This window comes from Lathamus discolor, chromosome 3 (genome assembly GCF_037157495.1).
Source record: "Lathamus discolor isolate bLatDis1 chromosome 3, bLatDis1.hap1, whole genome shotgun sequence".
In the NCBI taxonomy this organism is placed as follows: domain Eukaryota; kingdom Metazoa; phylum Chordata; class Aves; order Psittaciformes; family Psittacidae; genus Lathamus; species Lathamus discolor.
Window position 1 is genome coordinate 104,040,999 of NC_088886.1, and position 25,600 is coordinate 104,066,598.

Consider the following 25,600-nt stretch of genomic DNA (forward strand, 5'->3'; position numbering starts at 1 on the left):
ACAACAGCAGCATACAGAATGAGCATGCAGCAGGTAAGCAAGCAGCCACAAACAGACAAGCAAAACCAAACCTGGGCCAGGTAGACATTGTCACAAAACAACCTAAAACCTGCTCTGCTGACTTCTACAATAGTTTTGCATTTGAAAATAGAGATGAAGAAAAAAAAAAATAGATGACCCTTATGCTCATGGGTTACATCACCCTCTCTTCAAGCAGCTGGGACAATCTGGGTCAGAAAAGCATAATCTCTTGGAGTGCCAAACATATCTTCTAACATCTGATCTAAAGCCTTCCCCACACAAGCAGCTCCTACAGACAAACCTAGTCGGCTGTCAGTTTCCACCTAAGAGCACATTTGTACTACTTATATTCTCCACATACACACAAATGAAAGTCAAGTGAATAGCACTGCTCCATGTCCACCTTCTCCTTCAATTTTGACGACACAGTCATACGTTTGTTTTTCTTCTGTTTTCCACTGAATTACATTCCCTTCCCCTTCCTCACTGCAGGCTCCTTACATTTATCACCATCTTCTCAGCAATATGCAACTTTGTCCTAATTTTGCATTTTGTTTTATCTAGTCGTAGGAGAAACAGGGAGGAGTACAGGCCCTACCCCACTCAGTCAGTAACTTCCAAGTCACATGGTGATACTGGAAAAAGCCTTTGAGGCACTTACCAAGCAACTCAATGCCACTATGGGAAAAAGAAACCTCAAAGTGCAGACATTTCCTGAAGCAAGCAATTACCAGAGTGAAGCTGATGCTAACAAGGAGAGTAGCTCAGCAGATTACTGAAAAATCTTTTAAACTGAAATCCAGGCACCCTGTGAATTGTGAACAGCTTTCAGAAGGTATCCAACAACTCCCCAAACCACAGCCGCTGAAGGACTTGCTGAATGGATGGAGGTGTCTAAGCAAAAAAAAAAAAAAAGTACATTCTGGTGATTACCAGTTGTCTGAACTACTGTGCTGCTAGAAAGGCAGTTGAATGCCCCCAGAAATCAAGCCAAGAAATCAGTTCTTGCTCAGACTGATCATTTTACAGAAGACCCATCCTCGTTTTATCAAGGACAGCAGAAATTACTTGCAGCAACTTCAACTAGCAGAGTTGGAAAGCTGTTTACTGCCACGGCAAGAAAAAAAAAAACCAATGACAGACCAGATAATTCATCTCTTATCTCATGGTAGTCACCTCCACCAAATCTTTTATCAGCTGCATTACTCAGCAACAGTATTCTTTGACAAGGCTACTGATAACTAAGAGCTTACTGTATCAAAGAGCAAAGGTCTCTCAATTCAAATCTGCAGAAGAAAATTGCAAACCACTATTCAATACGTGGCAGACTGACAACAGCTCCTAGAATCAACACCACCTCTTAGAAATGTGCATCACAGCATCTCACTCTTATGAATGACCCTGCTCTGTAATCTGAACTACCACCAACTCAGATTACCAGCAGCCATGGAGCTACCCAGTCCCTTCTGCAAATATCCTCAACCCTATTTACAAAATAGGAGCTCTGGGAACATAAAACTTTGTAGCTCCTTTGCCCCTACAACTCACAAGGATTACAAGCAGAATACAAATCCTTCCCAACAATAAAAATATCATAACCAGTTCTTTTGTGAAGAGGAAAGAATACATCAGATATCTTCAAAACATTCTTGAAAGCCAGCTTCAGTGGAGTTTGGTTCACTTAATTACTATTATATTAATGTTTTATTTTAAAGTGGTTTTCCAGGGTTTGTTTGAAAACATGTTTCTTAGATTGTTGGCCCACATGCCAACAATATGAAAGTAGTTCAGAATAAACCATGCTTCTCTCATGGTTTAAATGAGTACCACTGTATTTGCACAAACTTTTCAAAGTTAATTTCTAAATGGGATTTAAGGCAGCACTGCACAGAAGCAATACATCTGGGTTGGAAAAACAATTAGCACATTTTTGTTGCAGAATTCTCTTCAGAAGAAGAAACTTCTCCGTTTCAAGGATACAGTGAAGAGACTCCCCAAGTCTGACTACACATGACAGTGAGTCCATCATTGTGCAAACGTGGAAGTGCTGCCTCTCCTCCAAGACAGTACCAAAAGCCACACAGCCATCATTGTGTACTTACTTTTTTTTTTTCCTGCTAAGAGCGCTGTTCTGACCTGCTGGAGCCATTTTTGGAATTTCCCCTATAAATAACAAGAGGTCTGACCAGCTGGGATGTATATCATATTTGGATTAACACCACAGTTCTCAACAACTCCAGAGAAAGCAGTGGCTGTGCCTTTTATAGAACACATGAATAATGGTCTTGTGAAGAGGAAAGATTCATCGCTAATCAGGAAACAGGGATATTTCAGTTGTTGCTGCAATAAGCTCCTTGGGGTAAACTTAAGAAAGTCATTCGGTGCTTAAAGTTGACACTATGCTCATCTATTTAGCAGTATTTTTTCCCATCGATAAATCTACTAGCACATAGAACCAAAAAATTTCTATTGAAAATACAGCTCAAGACTGAACTACACCACTTGGAAGGGGGGAAGCCTGAGCTTGTCAAGCACCATACATTAGCCACCAAGTCTTATGCAACCTGAAATCTACCTTTATTTGTTGTACACCAAAGTGGCAAAGAGTGGTGAAAAGAAGATAGCAAAAAGGAAGAAAACATTCACACCGGGTAAATACCTCAGCCTCTATGGCTGAAACATGGTTTCTAAACTATGCTTACAATTCACAGCTAAAATAATAAAATACAGAATAGCTTGTGATGCACAGAAATTACTATGCTCCAAACTCACTTGCTCAGTAAAAACACACTAAAATACTACTCCCTGTAATGCTGGCAGACACACACAAACGAGGGGGATATAGGGGAAAAACAGGAATAGTTTATTTTAATTCCATTCAAAAGACAGGAAATGTTTGCTAGATTGAAGGGGGAGGATCACTATTTACAAACAATGGTAGCAAAAAAAAAACTTTAAGTATATTTAATTACATAGTATACTGCAAAAAAAAAAAAAAACCAAGATTGATCAGGAAATGCTCTGTACACCAAGATCTCTATATCAAAACATATACTACACTTTTTACCAGTAATGTTATTCCAATGTCTAAGAAAGTACGATTCATACTTCTTTCTGATTCTAAAAAATTCAAGTTTGGATAAAATCACTTGTGTGTCGCCCCACATGTTTAGCCTGGAAAGGGAATGCCATATACACACCTGGAACTGCTACATACAGCTCTCAACCTCTATTCTACAAACTGTAGCTTGCTCGAGTTTGTGGAGCAGTTCTCACAATGCACTAGACTACAAATCAGTACTTCTATTAGGTGTAATTTCAAAAACACATTTTGTAGGAATATGTTATAGAGCAGCATCGATGAACAAAGGAATATTGTATCACAGGAAGGAACAAAAGCAAACAAACCCATTAGCACTTCATCAAACGAGCTATTGTGTTTATCATGTCAAGCTAAAGCTTAATTCTGTTAAGAACACATTTCAATGAAACTCAGTTTCCCCCCTGCCAGAAATGCAGGAAGGCCTACTCTTTTCCTGGGTAAGCACTCCCACACAATGACTGTGGGGTTTTACCCTGGATGGGTTTGTCAGTTTAGTAATCCCAAGACTGCTTTTGAGAAATACTAACATTTCAGTGAAAAGGATTCAATCTTCACCTTCAAAGAAGAAACAAGTTTTGTTCTGTCTGTTCTGTTTTGAATTCCTGACTTTTATATTATTTAACATTACCTCCTACAGTAGAATTGTGGTAAAACCATTTAAATGACCATGATTTTCAGAAAGTTGTAGGAAGAGTAAAGCAAGTTCCTCTACAAGAGTGGAAGGAAACCTGCTGTCCCATGGATTTGACTTACCTCCAATGGACCTCACAACTCATTCCTCTTCCTCCTCATCTACCTTCCCACAGCCCTCACCAGGCTTGGGAGAGATGATGTACTGACTTTACAAAAGGAGGGTGCCAATCCCTCCTCCCTCTCTTCAGGAGCATTCCAATGAAACTCTTTTCTGTCTCACATGTGTAGCTGTGAGCAAGGACTGGTATGAGTCATCTGACCCACTTCTAGCTGAACTCAGCCTTTTGCTTCCCCCTATGCTAGAGCCATACACTTAAACATAGATGTGTCGGTAACAAGCTGTTTAGACCATCACTCTTTACCACACTGCCAGAGAAGCCAGCTGGGCTGCTTATGGGTGGTCCAGACACCAGAGACATGGGAAAGAACAGGCAGCTCTTAAATATGATTTTGAGAAGAGTTAAAGATACAGAAAGTTGTGTGCACCCCTGTTACCCGCAGAAGAAATGAAAGCAGGAAGGGAGCACAAAACAGCCAGAGCTGCCAGCTGGCCCTCACCAGGAGTTCCCGAGCTGCTTCTGTCAACCTCAAAGGGTGGGACCAACCCAGAAGCTCCTGCCAGCCTGATCACTGGAAGTTTACAGGAAAAGCAATTTTCAGCTGCAGTTGCTATTTTTAAGCCTTAAGTTTAAAGTAAAAGAAGTCTGAAATATAAGTGCACATATGATTATGGGGTGCTCAAAGTACAGGCAGAAAAATATTATTTATCCCTGTTTCAAGATGTTTGTAAGTATTTTTTTATGGGCACATGTCACTACTACACAAGCCCTTGCTCTTCATGAGCAAACAACTCAAGAAACTCAAAAGCATACAGGCCTGAAATGCCCAATGTCTGCCCATAACAAACAGAAAATGAGAGTATCAGAGTTGCACAATGCTCTTTTCTCAGTCCTTACTTCATGGCATGTAGAACTTGAATTTCTAACAGATCAAGTAAGATTAGCACAGTATTAGATTACTAATCTGAGGTACCCATTTCATGATTAGTGAGAAAGTTTATTACTACTACTTTGACAATGTTAAGGTGTGTTAAGACATTTGACCTGTCAGATGTCAGACATGCAATACATGTTTAGAAAGAGAGCAAAGTACACACGCTGCATCTAATACCTCCCACAAGGGATTTCTCAGTGCCCTATCTCTACATCTGCAACCTTCAGCAAAGAGGTAGGCAGACAGAGCTTATCATTTTGAAACACTAAGGCAATCAGCCTTGTCTTAAAAAAGTCATTCCAAAGGAGAATGTGAATACAGAAGAACTGAAACATGGGTTTGATTCATTCCTAGCAGGGTTGGTTGGGTTTTGGTGGGTTTGTTTTGTTGGGGTTTTTTTTGGGGGGGTGGGTGGTAGTGGTGTTTTTTTTTAAACCCCGTATGCAGGAGGACTTTTTGAAGACTGCAGACATGCTTCCACTTTCTTCTTTGACTGGTCAAATAGCCTCTTTGCAGGAAGTTTCATGATTGTGAAGGAAAACCTGAATTCTTTGCCCTGTCTCAGCTGTGCACATTTGTCCCAGTGCTGTACAGTCACAAATCCTTTAAAAATATATTATCACATATGAAATAAATGCATGTGTATGTATTAGGTTATATATTTGGAAATATACACATATCACACACCCTGCTCTGCCTGACCCAGACACACAGCTGAAATTCACTGACTCCCTGAGGAAAGCAGAGTCTTTCCAGGTCTTTCCATGAAGTGGAAATAAATACACTTTCCATACGTGTATTTTATAATGGAAAAACATAATATAAACCACTTTGTTATTCTTTATTTGCTTGTTCAAACTATAATGCAGTTGACTCCAGCTGCTTCAGCCAGTAACAGCAGAATCACACATTTCAGCCCAACAGTGCCCTTGGCTGGTACTGACAAACACCACCCAGACAAAAACATCACACTGATGAGGTCACATGTACCATATGCTGATCTTTAACACTTGATATCCCCATCCATAGTCCTTCAAGTAAACTACAATGCCTAAACAAATTAAAGCATGATCAGCTTTGCTGCTGCTTAACTTACTACCTGCATCACAACAAACACATGAGCTGTCATAATAGTACAAGTAGCTTGTTATTATGGAAACCATTTCAGTTCTAATTATTTGAGTTAGGTCACAGCTGCATTTGTGAAGGCTTACTATAGTTTTGCTTAAAACATTGTATTAACAGATGTATTTGAAAGTGTGTTGTTCATTTTCAGTCTGTAACAAGAGCCACTATAAACCCCACTACATGTCGATTTTTACTTACAAAATATGCGTAATATATTGTGAATGCAAAGTAGAAAAATATAAGGATTTGACTTACACATCCCATTTCAAGACTACATTTTCTACAGATACTAATCTGAGATAGAAAATGCATGTCGTAAATTTTGTCTATCATTTCCTGCAAAGGAACAGAATTTTCATTTCACTGCCAAAGCAAAGTACTATGGCAAATGTTCCTGTCTCCTTTACCCTCAAGATCCCCTTGTCACTACCATAAAAAGAACTACATGACTAAATGGTCTGACCAGTCCAGATTTATGAATGAGTCACTCCCAGTCACACACAAGTTGCACAGCGAGAGTAACACCATTTGTATCCTCTATGACGCAACAGAGATAAAAGCCACTGGAAACAAGCTGTAGGTTGGTGTTACAGGTACCACACATACAGGATCCAAGGAATTTTACAGAGAAGGGTGGGATTCAAAGCAGTACACATGTAAGGAAAAGTAAAATCAGGTAACGTTCATCTGTGAAGAATAAACTTACCGACAAGTGTAACACTTGCTATAGAAAGCCGTGTGATGAAAAATGGGAAAAGGCTCACACAGTGCAGCTCCATACCGTACTTTTAATAATAATATTCATCTAGCTCTTTGTGAAGGTCGTTCAACCTCTTAACAACTGAAACATGTTTTTTTATGCAAAGAGCAGATATGGCATGGGAATCCATGGTTCAGAATTCTTGAGTCCTGCCAAGGTCTCTTTACTTTTGTTCTGGAAGAACCACTTCTGGTAAGACAGTAATTTAGTTCTTTGCCTATTCAAACTTTGTTTTTCCTGCCAAGACTAAAAGGATGCCAAGTGTGCTCTTTTCTTTGCCTTGAGCAGCTGTCACCTTTTAATGACCGCACCACCTAATTCATGAAGCCCTTTAGCCCAATAGTTATGTTAAACAGCACTGTGGTTTTGATGAGAACTGATCTGAGCAAAATTCATACCAAATGCTCATCCGCTGCCCATTACTAGTATTACAAGTATACACAACAATGGAAAACTTAGTAGTTAAGAATTGTATCTGAAGTGAAATGGAGTCTTCCCACACATACTCATCTTTCTTTTGACAGAAAGGTACTGGAATTTTAGGCACTAACAGCAAAATGCAGTAAAAAAAGTGTTCAGATCACCATGGTCTATATGGACTTCATATTGAAAATGTGCAGCCATGAGAGCTTACATCAAAAACTAAACACATTTAGAAACAAAGTTAATTCATCTCTACAAAAAACAGTTCCTTAGTTCTGTTTTATGCTCTAAAGCAGGTTAGCTGTATTCCAGACCAAAGAAGGGAGCAAAACGAACTTATTTTCTCTTTTTAGGAAAGCAGATTTCTGCAAGAAGTTTACAAAAAAAAATTATCTACAACCTGTTTCGTTGGCAAAGAAAAGGAAAGTTTTTGAAGAAAAAAAGGTATATGCAAAAACTACCTTACATTAAGCGAGTGAAGACTAGGAATGTAATTTCCAGCCTTAATAAAAAATTACAAGCAAAATGAATGCAGACGATCCTCCCATTTCAGGTATCTTTCAGGAGAAAACAGTCTTATAATGATCAAGTTAGTATTTCCATTTAACACACTGCTGGTACATAATTCAGTTAGCATGTTTTAAAAAGTTTCTGTTCTCTTAAGGACATTACCACTCAGTAAAGGTCTTATCTGTACAATTAACTCGTAGAACTCTGCAATGAGATGCTGCTAGCACTGCAAACATGTCTACATGAGGTATTTCTAAAACTTCTTGTAACCCTTCAAATAAAGAAATCGTCGCACTATTCGTCAGGGAGCTCAATTTTATTATGTTTCTACATTCAATATGTGTGCAATATCCAGTTAAGATGCAAATTTTGGATGCCTTAGTACTTTAAAGGAATCTCTGTCAACAACCTCCTCCTAATGTTAAAATGAACAGACAATTTAGGTCTCTCTTGTCACCAAACTACTTCTGATACAGAACACTAGCCTCCATCTTAGGCTTTAAGAGGTACTTCTTTGGTCAATGAGAGGAGGACGCAATCTCATCTCACGCAAAGTTGCTCTCAACATGTCAATAATGGAGGCCAAGAGTTAGGGAGACCAAGCTTATATCTGGAACTATTCTTCATAAGCTACTGCTTTGTACCAGAATCTGGCCAACACCTCCTTTAAAATGAAGTGCTAATGCTGTTAAATACAGTATTATTTACCAAGACACTATAAAGCCAGCTGTTCACAGGACACACTTTCAAAAATGGCAACTTCCATTTGTAGGCACCTCCCAAATTAAGGTGCTTCTATGTCTAATACTGTATCAGTAAATACTCCTTGATGTGAAGGGCCTAAAATGCATATAGCACAGATATGTTCCTGCCAGCCAGGCCTGGCAACAGCATTGTTTTACAAAAGGCAGTCCTTCTCATATATTCAATTTGTTTTACTCAGCTCATCTTGCAAGGAACCAAAAGGAGATTGCCAAGAAGAGATTGATTACTCTTACTGGAACAAATGTTATCACAGACATGATCTTGATATATTTCAGGCAAAGGACAGACGCTAGTGCAAGTATTCGCTTTTTAAAATGCATCTGGAAGACTGCGGCTGGACTCTTGAGGGTGAATTTACGCTTCACAGCACAGCTGATTTAAGAGGTCACTGCTGCCAAAGGAGGATATCCCACTCTGCGTTGCATCATCCTAACTCCCGCCCTAGAGGAAGCCACAGCACTTGCTGCACCCTGGACTAATCCCCAGCTCAGTTCACTAACATCACAAGCTTTCTCCCACTCCCGTTTTTAAAAAGCAAGGCTGTGCTGGCTTAAAAAGCTGAAGGCACCCAGTGCGGAGTCCAACAGTGGGAAATGTCCTCTGCGGCAGAGCCAAGCTGTTTGAGCAGCTCGAGCCACAACACCTAACCTCACCCTGACAAAAAGCGTTGAACTCGTTTGGCTTCCCCATCAGAGACACACAAGAGCACCAGCCCTTCCACAAACTGAACCTCCCTCTCCTTTGCCCAGGATTCTCTCTCAGTCACTTCTCTTTTTCTAGCTCTATAATTGGTACTGGGGAAAAAAACAACATCTTCATGAAGCAGAAGGGAAGAAGGGGTGTCAGGACAAAATTACATAGCATTTATTCAGGGCCATCTGTTATTCCAAGTCTCAAAGTACTATTTCTGTACCACCGCAGCGTACCATCCAAACCATAAGAAAGAATTTATGGCTATTCAAGTTGAAATCAGTTTCAGCACAAGCTGAAATGTAGCAAATGTTTTTCTAATGTCAGAGATAAGATTTTTAAACCTCCTTCTGGGGGGGGGAAGGGAGGGGAGGAATAATTTCTTTTTCTTTAAATACACAAATATATTAACATGCTTCTAATTAACGAAAAAGGCATTAAAATCAAGGCTACTGGAAATTTTAGCATACTTAGAAACAACGGCAAAAGAAGGTCTTTGTTTTCTTTGTAAGAATTCACATTTTCTGCTATTCATTCTCAAAAAAAACCCCTTGTAAGTCAGATAGCACTGTATCACTGCAAAGACCTAGAAATGAAAGCCCAGCTTCAGAAGGGCGGATACTATCTTTCATTTGCTCTGCAACTAATGGTACTGCTTAACCTTTAAAGGAGTCAGGTATTTTACTTAAAGGTGATTCAATAACATCAGTTGCACAGTACTCCTTGATGTGATCAGATTCACTAGACTCAGATATGGTATGGGATATAATCTTTCACAAAATGAGCAACGATCTCTGCCAATAATCAATAGACATTATACCCATAACAGAATTTGAACGCAAAACGCACTTAAAAATAATAAACACGTGGATTTTAACTAAGCCAAATATAAAGTACTTATACCGTAATACATTTCTTACCTGATAGGGCTGAAAGGCACTATCATCAGTTATAAAATCCAGCTGTTTGTCCACAAGGAATTCTACTGCAGTAATTGAATTGTATACACTTTTTCCAACCAAGGGCTTGAATGTCTATTAGGAAAAAAAAATTAAAATTAACTGATTAAAACAAAAAAGCTCAGCACATCAAACCCCAAGGACTAAGTAAATACCGATGTAATTATTCCATCAAAACAAGTTAAAACAGAATAACAATTACTAATTATATTAGAAAGGAGGATTTGGGGGTTTGTCATTTTTCCTTTGTGCCGTTGGTGGAAAACCAACTAGAAAAGAGAACTACACCATATATTTTCCTTTCCCTCATTGTGCTTGAGCAAGAGCATTTACCACAGAAGCTCGAAGTACAGGAGCACGATTAGATCTTAAACACACAGCTTAGCAGAAAGATCCTCTCTCTCTGCCTGCAGGACTAGCTAGCGCAGTGGTAATTACAGTAAGGACGCTGAAGTGGAAGCAGACTGCAGATGTGAAACGCTCCCCCCCTTCCTGTTCTGAAATCGTTCACCTTGCCTGGAGTCACCCGTCTCATTTCCCTGCTCTGACTGCTGCTGCCGCCCCCGCTGCTGCGCCTCCCTGCAGCAACCGGCTGCTCCGGCGCAACCGCTCTGGAGGCAACAGCGCTCGGTCCAGGGGCTTGCGCAGCGGGGCCGGGAGGTTTCCTGCCAACATTCCAGTTGGACAACTGGCCCCTCGCCGCCTCTCCAGCACGTGGGAGGAAGCAGGAAACCTCCTGGCCTCGCTGCAAAAGCCGGGCATGAAGAAAGGGGAGCAGGGAATAACGGGCTCCTCGACGCCCCCATGCAGGCAGGCTTTGCCCAAACCCTCCTCCCCCGCGCCTAGCCTCGCCCAGGCGCTGTGGGATGCAGGAGGCGAGTGGGAAGGGAGCCATGACTTCAGTGGGTCTGCCCCGAGAGGGGACGAGCAGGCGGTCGCCTCCCCTGCTGTTTGGGTTTCCTGTAACAGAAGCGCAAGGAGAACGTGACTGAGTGGGGATGTACCGAGGGGATGAGTCAGGTGAAAAGGAAATCCCAGCGGATGGAGAGGAGAGAAAATACCGCTCTGAAGACACACAAGAACAGCAAGAGGAAGGCACGGGTGAACAAAAGAAATGACTAGCAGAAATATGCAGGATATAAGGGGAAAACAAACATGGAGGGACAGAAGAAATAGAGGAAAGTTATTCTACAGGACGAAACAAAAAAACAGTAATGAGGGAAAACAGGAAAGGGAAAAAGCCCTTCGAAACCGATTCTAAATTTAAAACGCAGGAGGAAAAGGCAAAGAGGAGAATTAAAGGGGAGGTCAAACCCCATCAAGCACTGTGCAAATGCTACACTAACATATGTAAGATGCTGCTATTGGCAAAAGGACATCACTAGCTCACATGCAACACCCCACAGCAACAGACCCCAAGGACTTACAAGGAGAGGACAGGATCACCACTGCCTGTTTAAAGGTGGGGAAACTGAGCCACAAAGCAATCCTGTAACTTGACAAAAGCCACCTAAGCAGGGCAGCAGCAGCAGTGCCCTGCCCCCAGCCAGCCTGCAGGCAGCTTGTCAGAAACGCACTCAAGGTTTTATCAGACTTCATTACCTATTTTACAAAGGTGTTGCCTTGCAATTAGGCTAAATCTAACCCAAATCTCTCTGGAGCTTCAGCTGTGGCACTTACTAAACAAATGAGAGAATACTTCACTGGAGATACATAATACTTTAACAAATCTATCCAACTTTACAAATGCTCAGATGCAATGTGCTGCATTCTTGTTTCCATTTCATTCAAGGTTTCAGTTCAGCTGTTACCTTTTCTCACATAACCAAGGAAAAAATAACCCCACTCTATCAGCCAGCCAGCCAGCCATCTCAACAGGGTAACTAGATGAAAGCGCTGGAGGGGGCTGGAGATGATGATAGTATGCTAACTACAGAGTCTAAAGAGTAAATAATTATTTAACCTCTAATAGTTATGAAAGGGCCTTTGCTCTTGCATCACTTTTCTATAATGGATCTTGTATTGCTAATGGTTTGAGTTGAGAGGGTGGAGTTCACATCATGAAATTGCCAAACGTTGGGTGTACGAATCCGAAAACAGACAACCTTTCCTTTAAAGAAGTCGATGTAGTGTCTTTTGGTTCTGAACTCGCCCCCACAGCTTCAGAAGCACTGTTCTACTTTTTTCCTTTCTAACTTTCTGGGCTATTATTCAGGTCAAGAAACGTGTTTCTGACTACGAACAACAGGACATACCACATCATTAGCCGAAATGAAACCATGTGGAATGCGGCTCACAGTTATCATTCAGGATTCAGACAGCACTACAGATTAAGGTACGCATGAGCCACTGGTTTATCTTACTGCTGGTATTAAAAGAACTAGTTCCAAATATAGATCTGTGAGCGTGATTATTCTGAGAAGAGAAACGTAAAGCCTTCTCACTTGCTTTCATAGATCTAAGCCTCTAGACAGGCCAACGCCCCCAAAATATGCATGTGGAGGATGCGGGCTATCCCACAAGCACAGAGGAAAAATATGTAAATAAATAAAGCAAAACTGCAATGTCACACAACTCCTCATCTGCGGATATCTGCTCAGCTGCACACAAGTTCAGATTTTTCAGGCACTATTAGAAAATATTTCCACTATCAAAGAACAACAAAACCCCACCCTTTAATAAAAGCAGGCCTTCCTGGGAAAGCAAAGTCCAGACTCCATCAGCTCTGGGAGATAGGCAGGCCACCAAGGTCAGGAGAGGGATTCGAAAAATCTTAATACGAAAGACGTGACCAAACTTCACACCACACATCACGTATGCACAAAGAAAAACAGACTAAGAGCACAATAGGCAAGAGTAAGCTACTAAAGGCAAGCATATGAGGCATGTAACAACATGAAAACAGATGTAAGAAGGTCCAACAAGCTCCTTACAGACTTTCAGAGGAAGACGCTCCCTCTTTCCGTTCCAGAAGTGGAAGACAGCTCCTGGGAGAATAAAGCTCACTGGCTGAAACCAGGAAAAACTGAACCTCTTCAAACAAAAAACTCCCTTTCAAACTTGCATAAAGCTTCCTTTTACCATCCACATTAACCCAGCTCCCTGAAGACCACAATTAAGCAAAGGACTCGATTTTAAGTGACATCTGACTTAAGCACTCCTCTAAGCAGCTGCTTGGAAAAAATCCCACTTTTTTTCCACCAGATTTCCCTGCTTGGCCGAAGGCAGCTCTGTGAACACACACACACTTTGCTTTGCCTCCAAGTTCCCTGATACTGAATAAACCATATTTCTTACTTTGCCCCCATTGCCATCCATATCCCCATATTACCACCACAGCTCATACAAGAAACAACCTGCCTATGACAGGCGCCTGGCACCGAGACCAAGAAGAGTTGGGTTTGGACCTTCTGAACTATTAAACAATTTTTCAGAAAATATTCAGTACCATCATGTCACAGCAAACAATCTCAAAGATATCCAACGGCACTTACCAAATACTCTCAAATAGAGCGGATTACTCACGGACAGCTTTTCCTAACGCCCAGTAACACAACTCATCTATTTATTTATTGTTTCAAAACCCCCATGGCAACCACAGGCCTCACTTTCTCGAGGAAGCAGTACTGAACAAGCACAGTGCGTTTTTACCTCTGCCTAATGCAGTGAAGCAGCTGGGGACGTGGTGAGCCGCCCGCGCCATGTGAGCCTGAGCAGGCAGTTCCTTGGCACCGGCCAGGGCTCCGGGAGCCACCGCACCCCGGCTGCTGCAGGCTGGCGCTGCCAGGCCGTGACACCCCGGAGGCTCACTGCAGCAAGCGCTCGGGTTACAGCTAAGCCCGCAGCTGCTGTCCGGCTCGCCCTGCACGTACCACTGCCTCCCAGGAGGGAGCCTTCAGCCTGCTCGGCTGCGCACCCCGCACCCCAGCCACGCACTTCCCTATGCACAGCCACTGCCTTAGCTCCATTAAAAAAAAAAAAAAAAAAAAAAAAGCCTCTAGCGAAATTTATGCCGTAAAATGAACTAAAAATATAAAAACGTATTCAAGAAAGCTAGTCTTATGCTAAACCCCATAACATTTTATAGGTTTTCCTCTTTAAACCAAAAAAGAAGCCGACAAGATCGTGTAAACATCATTTCTACCTACTATTCAGCAAACTTTTCCACACATTGTTCTTTAGCCTCGCTGGCTAGTCTGCAATAGCGCAAAAACTGGCACCTTTTCATTATGACACTTAATCATTCAAAATAGCTGGCGCTTTCTTCCAAGGCCTGTTTGTTGCCATGGCTTGTACTCAAAGGCAGAATTACCGAGTGGAAAAGAGCGGAAGACAAAGCAGACTTGACATAAAAATCGAGCGTCGAGTTTTCTCGCACTCCCTACGGAAGAGCTCGTTCCCAGCCAAGGCGTTACTCCGGGCGGGACTCTCCCAGGCCTTCCCCCGAAGGGCTGGTGGAGCCCTCACGCAGCAAGCGGCAGAACGGGGGTGGGGGTGAGCGGCCCCACAGGAAGGCGGCGCGGCCCGACAAGCCGGGCCCCCAACACACACGCCAGGCGGAGGCGCCGTGCGGCACCGCGCTCCGTCTCACCGCTAACGGCTGGACAACGAGCCCCTGAAGCTGAACGGCCGCAGCCGACGGCAGAAATATAACCTCGCCAGGCAGTGGGAGCTGGAAATCGATTCCTTCATCTCCGCTCCCCCCGCTGGCTTTCCCCGAGAGCGCGGACCACCTCCGCCCGGCTCCGCGGCGGGGGCAGGGACGTGTCCGGTACTCACGGTGCTCCGGCCCACGTTCACCCGCCTCCGGGCTGAGCACAAAGCCGCCGCCTGCCGCGTGCGCGCCCGCGGAAGCCCGCCCGTCACGTGCACCCCTCCGCACATCGCGGTGAAGGGAGCGGGGGAAGAAGGGCTGGAGAGCCCCGTGAGCCTGGGGCGCACCCCGCTCCGCCCCGGCAGCCCTGCAGAAGAAACAAAGACCGCGGGCGCCCCTCAAAAAGTTAAATATGTCCGCGGAACGGGAGGGGGGGGGGGGGAGGGGAGGCGCGGAGGAAGCCGCGGAAGCGCCCCCCGCCTCCGAGTTACGGCGGCAGATTCACCGACCCCAGCCTACTCCCACCACCCCCCCCCCGTACTCACCTCGCTCGGCGGCCCGGCCCGCGGGACCTCCGCGCCCGCGTCAGCCTTTGAACTCACAAGGAAAATGGTTCTCGCCGCGCCGCTTCCGGGTCGGCCCGGGCGGCCTCGCCGGGGGCGGGGACGGCGGGGCTGGGGGAGGAGAAGGAGAAATGCTCGCCGCCCGCCCTTTGTAGGGCCGGCGCGGGCTAGCGCGCAGCTGGGCCCGCCGCGGAGGCCCCGACGCGTCCCCGCTGCTGGGTCATGGCGCGCTGCCGCCGCTTACATAAGCGCGGTCGCGCTGCGCGCAGGGCCGGCCATGGCAGCGCTCAGCCGGGGCGGGAGGAGATGGAACGCACCGAGCCGAGCCGCCGGGAGCGGAGCGAGAGGAGCACGCCGCGGCAAGGGGCGGCGCTCGGCAGGCGGGCAGCCACGTCCTGCGGGGCGGAGCCGCGGGCCACGTGTGGTAGTGGCCCGGGCGCGGGGCCGGGACTCCCGGGGGCCAAAAGCCTGCCGCCTCCAGCAGCGCGGCTGGAGCGCGGAACCTGCAGCCTAGCTCACGGCCCCAAGGGCCCGCAGCGTGGCAGGGCTGCCCCTTGAAAGCCTTTCCCCATCCCTCCCTCGGGTGAGCGTTTGGAGGTCAGCAAACGAGGGCTAGGAATGTGTCCACATTCATGTATCACACACACCCCCCCACCCCCCAAAAACCCAAAACACCAAAACCGGAAAGGGAGTGTCAGGGCTGACCTCAGAGCCGAGCCGGGCGCGCAGGGCTGCCCCGCTCCCCCCCCCTGCGCCGCCAGGCACGGTTTAAAACCCGCAGGGGCTGCTCACGCAAAAGCCTTTCACGAACAGCAAAGCACGCCTCGCCCTGATCAGCAAGTATTACAGCCCGTCAGCTGGTGCAAAACGTTCTCAAGCACAATTTTCTAGTTTTCAGCGTACCATTTTATCCTTGATGACCAAATAATACCACATAAAACATGTTTTCCCATCGTTGACCAGAGGTTACTGTGGCAACAACTGCTTGTTTACAGTTTAGATAAAAACATAAATTCACCTGACTTGTCAAGGGCAGGGGTGTTAAGCTTAGGAAGTGCACGAACGGAAATATAGCAAGAACACCTGTACGGCATTACCTGAGCTTAGCTCACATACACAAACATTGATAGAAGAAGAAAAAAAAAAAAAAGACGACGAAGTTCTCAAAAGGGGGTTGCAATAGAGGCATTTTTTTTCCTCCGAACCCTTTAAACATAAGCAGCTGTACATTTTTTACTTCACGGAAAAGAAAAAAAAAATATAGTGTGTAGTTTGCCAAGAAAGCACGAGAATAATGGGGAATCAATGCATGACTACACCTCTGTTCTCATCTTGAATTATTCCAAATGATGTAAGCTTAAAGGTGTACTGGAATGCTATAAAATGCTGAGCCCTGAAATAATAAAATACTTATGTACAGTTAAAAATTGAAGTTGAACTGCAAGGTTTTCTACCCACCATGGACTTGTCTCCAGCAACTGGCTTTCTTTCACAACAGGTCGTGACACTGCATGCACACAGCAGGTCAGGAACCAGGCTACCTGTACATGGGTTTTATATGCTTCTCAGCCTACGCTCAAGCCATGGAACTGCAGACCTGGGTTTTGTTCTGAAGGGACCCTGGCGGAGGCTGTTTGTTGTATTGATTTTCCCTTTTAAGCGGTATTGCAGCCTGGTGAGCTGAAGCAGCTGAGCAGCCTTATATGGCTGCAAGGCTGCGGGGAGGCGGCGGTACCCTCAGCAGCCTCCATCTATTCCTGACCAACCAGGCCGGACAGTTGCTGCTCTGTCTCTGACACCCCTGCACAGCCCCTCACCAGATCCTCTTGCCCTCAGGGCCAGCCAGAGAAAAGCTGCCTTCTAATGCCAGCAGAGCACAGGCCTCACTAACCCCGCTGCCCCCCTCAAAACACAGCCCCTGCCCCCACCCGGCCACGGTTGGGCTGCACTTCCTCATCTCCAGAGAAAGAATTCAACATCTAGTGACACCATTTTGACCTGACTTCTTTCCAATTGCTTCTTCTCTGGGGTAGGGGGAATAACGCCTTGTCCACTTTCACCAGTACCAAGACAGGTCATGCAGAAGCAGAAACTAAACCGCATCCTTATCCCATGTCTGGGCCACAGTTAGCACTGCCTTTACCCCGAAAGCTGTGCCGAAGTGCTGCCCATTCTCTGCCACCAAACAGCAGCAGGGCAGCGTGTCACGTGAGGAGGCGCTCCTTCACAGACTGGGTTCTTCAGAGCCCTCAGCACCTCTGAGAGATAAAACTTGACCTACCAGTACGAGCTGACACAAGGAAAGATCCTGAAGTCACACTTTACCAAGCAGTCAAGAAATAAAGTGTCTTTTCCAAACTGAATTCTGAACTTTTGTGATCTTATTTAATATCCAAATTTAACACATTCCATATCAGTATCTAAATTTAAGCACATTTTAGATTACCTCCAAGAAGTACTGAACATCCCAAAGGCATCCTTGCTACTACTGCCACCGAATTCAGGCACCTCTCATGTGGCTTCAGGGATTTTGTTTCTTTTTTTACCATTTCTCTCAAGTGAGAGTCCAAATACTAATAGTTATTTCAGGAAGGGCAAATGGAGAAATTATGCCTATTACAGAGCACAGCATATACTTATTAAACTAATGGTGCTGTGATAGCTGCGTGGAATGTAGTGCAACTGTCAAAGCAGGCAATCCTTAATAATACCCAAGACAGACACTGTTAAAATACAAATCACAAGACTGTCTGGAGGACAGGCAAGTTTGCCCGTTTGGACAAAGCTTTATTAATAGACTGCAACTTAGTAACAAAGAATATTAATACCCACTGCAGCACCACCTATTCATTACCACAGAGGGATTTTGCTGAAAACTCTCAAGTGGCAGCGGCTACGTGTGGAATACTAACACAGCAACTGTTTCCAAGGGTTTCACTTAAAGTCAATCTCACTAAAAATCCACTAAGTGGGAAACACCTTTGAGAGTATAAAAAAAAATCATGAAGTTGCTACTGGTACAACTGCTAACGTAAGTATGCTAAGGTAATATAAAGGGAAGTTTACATCATTATGGCTTGCTAAATTTACCGCAATATATATGTGTGCATTCTTAAAAAAAAGCACAGATTTGCCATGTAAAGGCACTAACACTCAATTTTGAACTAGAACTTTAAAAATCAGAGCCTTAAGAGTCCCAAAGCCTATGTAAAATATTCCTACCAAAGCCTTGTTATGACATTTGCAAAATACTACACTTTAAAGTGGCTTATTTAATAGTCGCATTATTTTAGCACTGTATCCAACTACTGGTTGCTTCATCTCATAATAAGGCCTGAACTCTGTCAAACCAGCCATACTATAAGCTTGCAGAACAGAGCTGCCTTTGTTCTTTGGCACTGCCAGTCCCCTATAGAATCGGGCAGCACACTGAATTGCACTCAGCAAACAATCCCTGACCTTCAATTACTGTCTTGGCTCGCTGCCACAGGATACGTGTATTACACAGTGTGCCCTATTTTGCAGATAATCGCAAGAACTACAGATAATCACGAATATCAACGGGAAAACGCAAACATTCCCTTCCTAAAATCGCAACTGTAACTTCAGCGAAGCGCTCCTCTGGTGTGCCGCAGCAGCACGCCCAGCCCGGGCTGAGGGTGTGAGGATGGCAATACTGCGGGTTTTGTATTTTTAGAGACCGCATGAAAAATTCCAGGTGGCGTACGGCTTTGCCTTCCTCTGCTGGAGGTTTTCGGTTGCGGTTTTGTTTGCTTTGTGGCGGAAGGCACGCCGGGTTGCGCTGGCACGGTTCTGCGAAAGCTGCTCTTTTTTCCTTTTCTTTCTCCCTTTTAGAACACTGGCAGGTTTTTCACCCAAGCGCCCCGACACAGAGGCGTTTGCTGGTGCCCAGCAGGGCTGGCTGGGGCCGGGGCCAGGGCCAGCTGCAGCCCTTGTGCCTGCAGGCTGGCTGCCTGCCAGCACCCAGGCCCTGAGTCACTGCCCGTCGGGGAGGCTACTCGCACGGCGCTGCTGCCAGAACCACCACAAGGACATCAGGAAACTAAAGCACACACGGCTGGGAAGGGGGTGGTGGTGAAAGCTCTGCTCTAACCCTCCTTTTGTTTCTTGGCGGCAGTAAACCCGTGTAACTGCAAACCACGCTACTTCCCCACACCTCGCCCGAGGAACCCATCTGTGTGATGCTGCTGGCAAGGAAAGAGCACATGTAAATATTGCGAATGAGTAAATATTTAAACTTCAAAACAAATGAAAGTTATTTAAACCGGTCTTCATCATTTAAATTAGCATTTTTCTACTTATCTTCTTCCTGTGTGTGCCACCCTACATTTGTTTAGCAAGCAGAACTGTTTCATACCGATACTCCCGCAGAAATAATACAGTGTAAGAGCAGAGCTACACCAGTCTCACATTAGTGGAGAAGTAAACTTTCTGATTACATATTTGTACAAACCAGCTGAGTTCAAACGGTGTACTTAAGTGCAGAAGCCGAAGTCCAAACGAGGAATTAATGTGTGTGAAACAATCATTACTACTAAGGCTGCAACATGTAAAATAAACTGTCATTTTTAGGTGTCAGTTCATTGGGCAAATTCTTCATTTAAACTCTACGTTTTGGTTATGGAGGTGAATACATCTCACTTCCAGACGTGTAAAAACCTCACCAGGCTATCTTTAGTAATTTTTCCAAATTGAGAAGCTGAAGACAGTCTTGGGCAGCTGAGTTCAATATGGAGGAATATGAGCAACAGTACAATTAATACAGTTGCATATCAGCACTAACTGATCTTACAGTATATTTGAAATTAATCCTATTTAAAATATAGTTTCTATCTTTGCAATATTTTCAGTCAAGCTTCAAAATAACTTTTGTGCTTCTCTGGGCAGGCACCATGGGGTTTAATGCTGCATGCATCAACGTGACTGTGCAATTTTCTCCATTACTTCATCCCATCTACTTCATCATACCAGTACTGTAATTCGCAGCTCTGGGAATAAGCTCTGATAGTAAACTTGAACTACTTTTGTGGCTGAATTGGTGTCCCTGCTGCAACAGGAGACCAATAATCATGGTAAAAGAAAGAACAGAAGTAGGAACTAAAAATAAAAAATAATGCATCATTGTAAGCGATGGTATTGCATGAGTTCTCTTATTTTGCATGAGTTTTCTGCTAGTGTTTAAATGATCTGCAGACTTCAGAAACTACGAATTTTGAATACTGACAAATAATTCATGGTAAGTTGCTTTCAATCCTTCTGTTTAAAAAGAAAAACAAACAAACAAAAAAAAACCCCAAAAACCCAAAACACAAACACCACCCACCCACCCCCGCCCCCCACCAAAACCCACAAATAATCTTTCAGGTCTCAGCCACGTAAACAGTATATTTTACAGTTGCTGCCCCTAGTTTATTTTCTTCCTAGCCCATTCTACATCTCCCCCTAATTCAGCTTCTGTTAGCAGCCTGCCACTGACATTTTTCTCTCTATTTAGTCTCCACAGCATGCCATTTACAGATACAAATCCTGTACTTAGAACCTACAGAACAGTGCTCCAACTCCAGATTTATGTTCAAACACAAAATACTGAGCAGTCTCTCAGGCATCCCCTTGTGCATGTCTGTCATCTCAAGCCTAACATCACTATAACAGATGTATTTTCCTATGCCCTCTCCTTTCGTTAGCTGAGCAAAAATGATGTGACCCTGTCACTTACTCAAGTCCAGTAATATCAGTGTCATCTTTAAGTGTGAGCTGCTCTCTTTCACTTCTGGGTCCAAGTTACAAGAAATGTCTGAAGATCTTTCTTACACAGCTTATGAAACATGTGGGTTTGTACTTATCCCCACAGTTCAGAGCACCAGCCTACACTCATCCTGCGTGTTGATTACTGAAGCCTACTTTACTCTGGCCTTAATAAAAGCATACATGTTCAGATCCATTCAAAATACTGCCACAAACATTCACTAGCCTACAGTGTCCCCTCTTTGCACTCTGTTCTCCAGCAGTCCTGTCACATCAAACTGCACTTTCAGAAACAGCAGCTCCCAGTCCTGCCATCGCTCACTTACCAATTTCAGGAACAGCTTACTGGCAACACTGGTAAAGCAGATCCATTGACATCTTTCCATTTCCTCCTTAAAACTCTGCTCTGCTGTACTGACCTCTGAAACCTTGACAATGGCTTGGCCAATGCTTTATGGAAGCCTCATAAGCAACGCCTCCTACTTCCCATCTGCCTGTCTTTGTGTGTCCTCTGCCCTTGACTTACTTTCAAATTTTACCTCAGTGGAGAAATGAACCCTTTTCGTGTTAGTTCCACAATTCACTGCACGATGGAATTCTGGACTTTCATATGAGTTTCCAAGTGTCACAGCAATGTGCTACAACAGTCATTAACCTTAGGAATGGATTCTGTCTTCCACAAAGCAAGCACGACAGCTTCAAGTTCATAATGTTCTTACCCACACTCCTTCTGCAATATTCATCAAACCCTTTTTAACTTGGGTGCCATCCATGTTTTTCAGTATTCACACTTCTTCAGCCTTCTTAGTTTCCATCACAATAATGCCAAACTCCCTCCAACTCGCTTCTTGGCTTTATTCTTTTCTTCCAACCCTATCACCAACATGCACAATACTCTTGCATTCTTTTCCCCAAACTGACTGGATGTAAAATTCATTTACCCAGCCTCACCTCCAGAAAAACCACCTATGATTGAGAACATCAGCTTTAAGCTTCTTACATCTCCTGAATTGCTGCTCTTCTGATTCAGCACCTGACACTGCCTCCCTCTCATAATTCCAACTAACTGAAGTCCATCAGAGAACAGGACTCCACCTTTCAACCGCCCACTACTTCCTGCCCCTCTCACACTACATTCCCATTTGCCTCACTGAAGCTTGTCTCACTTCCTGAGATTCACCCAGATCTAGCTTTCGCAAGATCCCTTTCTGGTTGTATTCCCCAGAGCTAAAATACCTGCCTCACTTTTTTCCAGTCTCACCCCCTACATCCTCGTTAGCTTTCATTTCCAAAACACTACTTTTTCCTCCAATTCTTCTGTTTATTTTTCAGTTCTTCACTGCCACTCCCCTCTTCTCTTTCCTTTGTCTAAGGCATTTTATTCACCAGCTTAGTCAGACTCCCGCCTCTTAAATGGATTGCGTTTTATTTTGCGCTTTTCTGTTTGCTCTCCTCCAAAACAACTCGGATGCCTCCTCACCACAGAAAGCTTGGATTCGCACCACAGCTCAGGCTCCCTGATTGCTCAGGCTGCTGGCAGGCCCTGCAGCCCAGGGCCGCCTCCTGGAAACAAGCCACTGGCTCCATCTGGGGAGAAACGGGGTGCGGTTCCGAGGGAGTCTCATGCCAGGCATCACTTCCTCTGTTATGGCAGTGGTGAGAATGCACCCGTGCTGACATTTTCCATTCCCACAGCCCTACGACAGTATCCAAGCGACTCTTGTAGTATCAAATGCTCCATATATATACCTGACACCACACTCAGGGCAAGCAACATATTCTTAACATCATGCTATGAAATGGTCACTTGAGTAGGCTGTAACAACTCAGTTAAGTAGAAAGTCTCTACAGGGAGTAGAATTGGCTCTTGAAACAGAGCTGGGATCAGGAGAAAAAGGTATGCTAAATAGGAGCTGCTGTTTGGAGCTACCTGGCATAACAAAAGCCTCAAAACCATAAAAAAGGTCAAGTACAAAAATCTTGGGGAAAAAAAGAAAACAAGAACAGAGAGCAGTATTTTAGAACAACACCTTCTGTGGAAGCTGAAAGAAGGAAATACCTGCTTCAATTATCATATGAATGAAGCTGTTACACATAAATGTGGATTCCATTTCTGAGAAGTAAAAGACTCCTCAAGGCCTTCCGCCAGTCTTTACATTTATTCCCTTTTACTGATAGCAGTGTGCTTTACTGTTTGTCAGGCGGAATAAGAGCTGTGGAATAAGCACATTCAATTTGCAATATATTCGGAATGGGAGTTTTTTTGGTGAACAGTCAAAAGCTACAACTTCTGTTCCTTTCTCCCTCCCTGAGTTCATTGTCTCCAAAAGATTAGGAACCACATTTGCCAGTTCTGCAGGCTTTCTATCTGTCTCTGGATTCCCTTAATAGGGAAAGGCTATTCAGGGAGGGAAAGGATTACTCATTTTGGATTCAGTGCTTCTGTGCTCTCCTAGTGTCAGCTTGTTGGGAGTGAGGACATACTTGGACATTTCCCTGTGTTTTGCGATATATCCTGTTCATATCCTGAACATGTACACTTTAAGCATAAGAGTATCTTAAAAGTAGTATTTTCCTATTTCCAAACAGTAAAACTTAAATACTAAGTAACATCACTGCACTGTGTTTTAATGATCTTGGTAAAAAGCTCCACCTTACTGAGACAACATGCTAGTGTATACTTCTCAAATAAAAATACCAGACTGTTCACCTCACCTTTGTGTGTCGTGTAAACAGAGAGAGATACAATCTAGTTTCAGACTATATACAGAAATACCTTTTAACCTTCTTGAGCAGCCTATTTTCCTGCTACGATTGTTTTAAAATCATATTGTGACTGTCAAGACATCCCACACAGAGATACAGCTGCTAATACATTGTTTTGATTCCTGACTCTGTAGTACAAAAGGTTTGGGAAGACTTCTCAAAGACAAAAACTGCACATGCATAAGCCACTATGAAGTCAAGGTTAAAAGTTTACACTTGATAATAGAAAGTCTGATGGAACAGACGGGGTTTTAGTCAATATATCCCAGCATCAGGATAATGCTGAAATGATCTTGAAACACCATCAGTCTATCTAGTAAACGAATTAGAAACTAACCTAGATATCGTAATGGATTCCCCCTGCAGTGTTATTTTTAGATTCTCACATCTGCTTTCCTATACGCTTGTTCAGTAGCAACCTTGGTGGACAAACACGTTTTTTCCTTTCAGAAAAACACAGGACAGATGGTGTTGAAAGTACTTCTCTCTGAGATAAAGTTTTCTGCTTTTTATAAATTCACTCATCTTCAAACCATGACAGCTACGACTTTAAAGATAAAAACCAAAATTATCCAGATCTTATTCATCTTCTTTCTCTAGGGTCCCTGAAAGGTCACATAAATACACCCCACTTAGAAGTTTCCCACTAAATGTGAGATGTGTTTCTTTTCCAAGTTCAAACTTACTGTTACATTAGAAAGAAGAAATGCACCCCTGCACTTTCAAATTTGTGCCCTAGGCCTGTATAGTGAATTCAGGGTCTTCTGGATCCATTTGTATAGTATATCAGACAATATTTACCTCCAAGAGCTATTTATAGCACTGATTACACATTCCCTCATTTTTCCCATACTCCTTTATAAGACAACGTTACTAGCCGCCATTATCTACTCCCACTTAGTCTCTCATGTTGGATTGTACTTCCGCACTGTGGTTATCCTCATCATCAACCCCCCGTATCCTGTTCAGTCTGAATTTGTCTTTCTCCAGCATGGCTTACCGGAATTATGTGCGTCAGTTTAAAAGCATGGAGGCAGCTGTACAGGGACTCTAGAATGCCTCCTTTATTCCAGGAAGACACATTTCACGTGTCCCAAAATTATACCTGTGATCATCTCGACATAAAACAGCAGGTTCACAATCGTCTTTCTGACTTGCCAGAAGGCCCAAACTTTCTCCATGCCAGTGCTTCCACTGTAAACTGGGGGTGTTTAGTCTGGAGAAGAGAAGGCTCAGGGGGAACCTTATCACCCTCTACAACTTCCTGAAATGAGGAATGGAGCAAGGAGGTGGTTGGTCTCTTCTCCCAAGTAACAAGTGATAGGATAAGAGGTCATGGCCCCAACACTGTGCCAGGGGAGGTTTAGGTTGGATATTAGGAAAAATTTATTCACTGAGAGGGTGATCAGGCATTGGAAGAAGCTGCCCAGGGAAGTGGTGGAGTCACTGTCCCTGAAGTGTTTAAAAACTGTGTAGATGAAGCCTTTAGTGACATGGCTTAGTGACCTGGCTGGACACTTCAGTGTCTAACCTTTACATGTGTCCAATTTACTAAAGCAGTCCTGGGGTAAAGGTTGGACTTCATGATCTTAAATGTCTTTTCCAACCTAGTTGATTCTATGATTCTATAAGCTCTTGTCTACATTTGCCACCTGCTCCTAAATCCACCACTTCATATGGAGTTGAGATTTGTTCTAGTTTTATTACTTAATATTTCAGGGGCATTTGAGTTGCATACAACCCCCCTTACCTTCTGTGTTAAGGGCTCCTCCTATTCTGTACCATCTACAGATTCAATCAAATTTAATCAATTAGTCCACACATTTTAGTGAAAGTACTAAGCAAGTCATTCTCAAAATGCATGAA

General features: G+C 43.9%; 1 protein-coding gene across 3 annotated transcripts in view; it reads right to left on the bottom strand.

The window, feature by feature from the left end:
- JMJD1C (jumonji domain containing 1C) overlaps nt 1-25,600 on the bottom strand; it is a 164,281-nt gene that overhangs the window by 45,422 nt on the left and 93,259 nt on the right. For 2 of the 3 annotated variants that reach the window (XM_065670935.1, XM_065670934.1), the window contains exon 3: nt 10,007-10,120. In XM_065670935.1, coding sequence (XP_065527007.1) covers nt 10,007-10,120 — 114 coding nt within the window. Of the gene's footprint in view, nt 1-10,006; nt 10,121-15,184; nt 15,307-25,600 lie in introns of those variants that run through there. The other variant, XM_065670936.1, reaches the window with a different exon arrangement.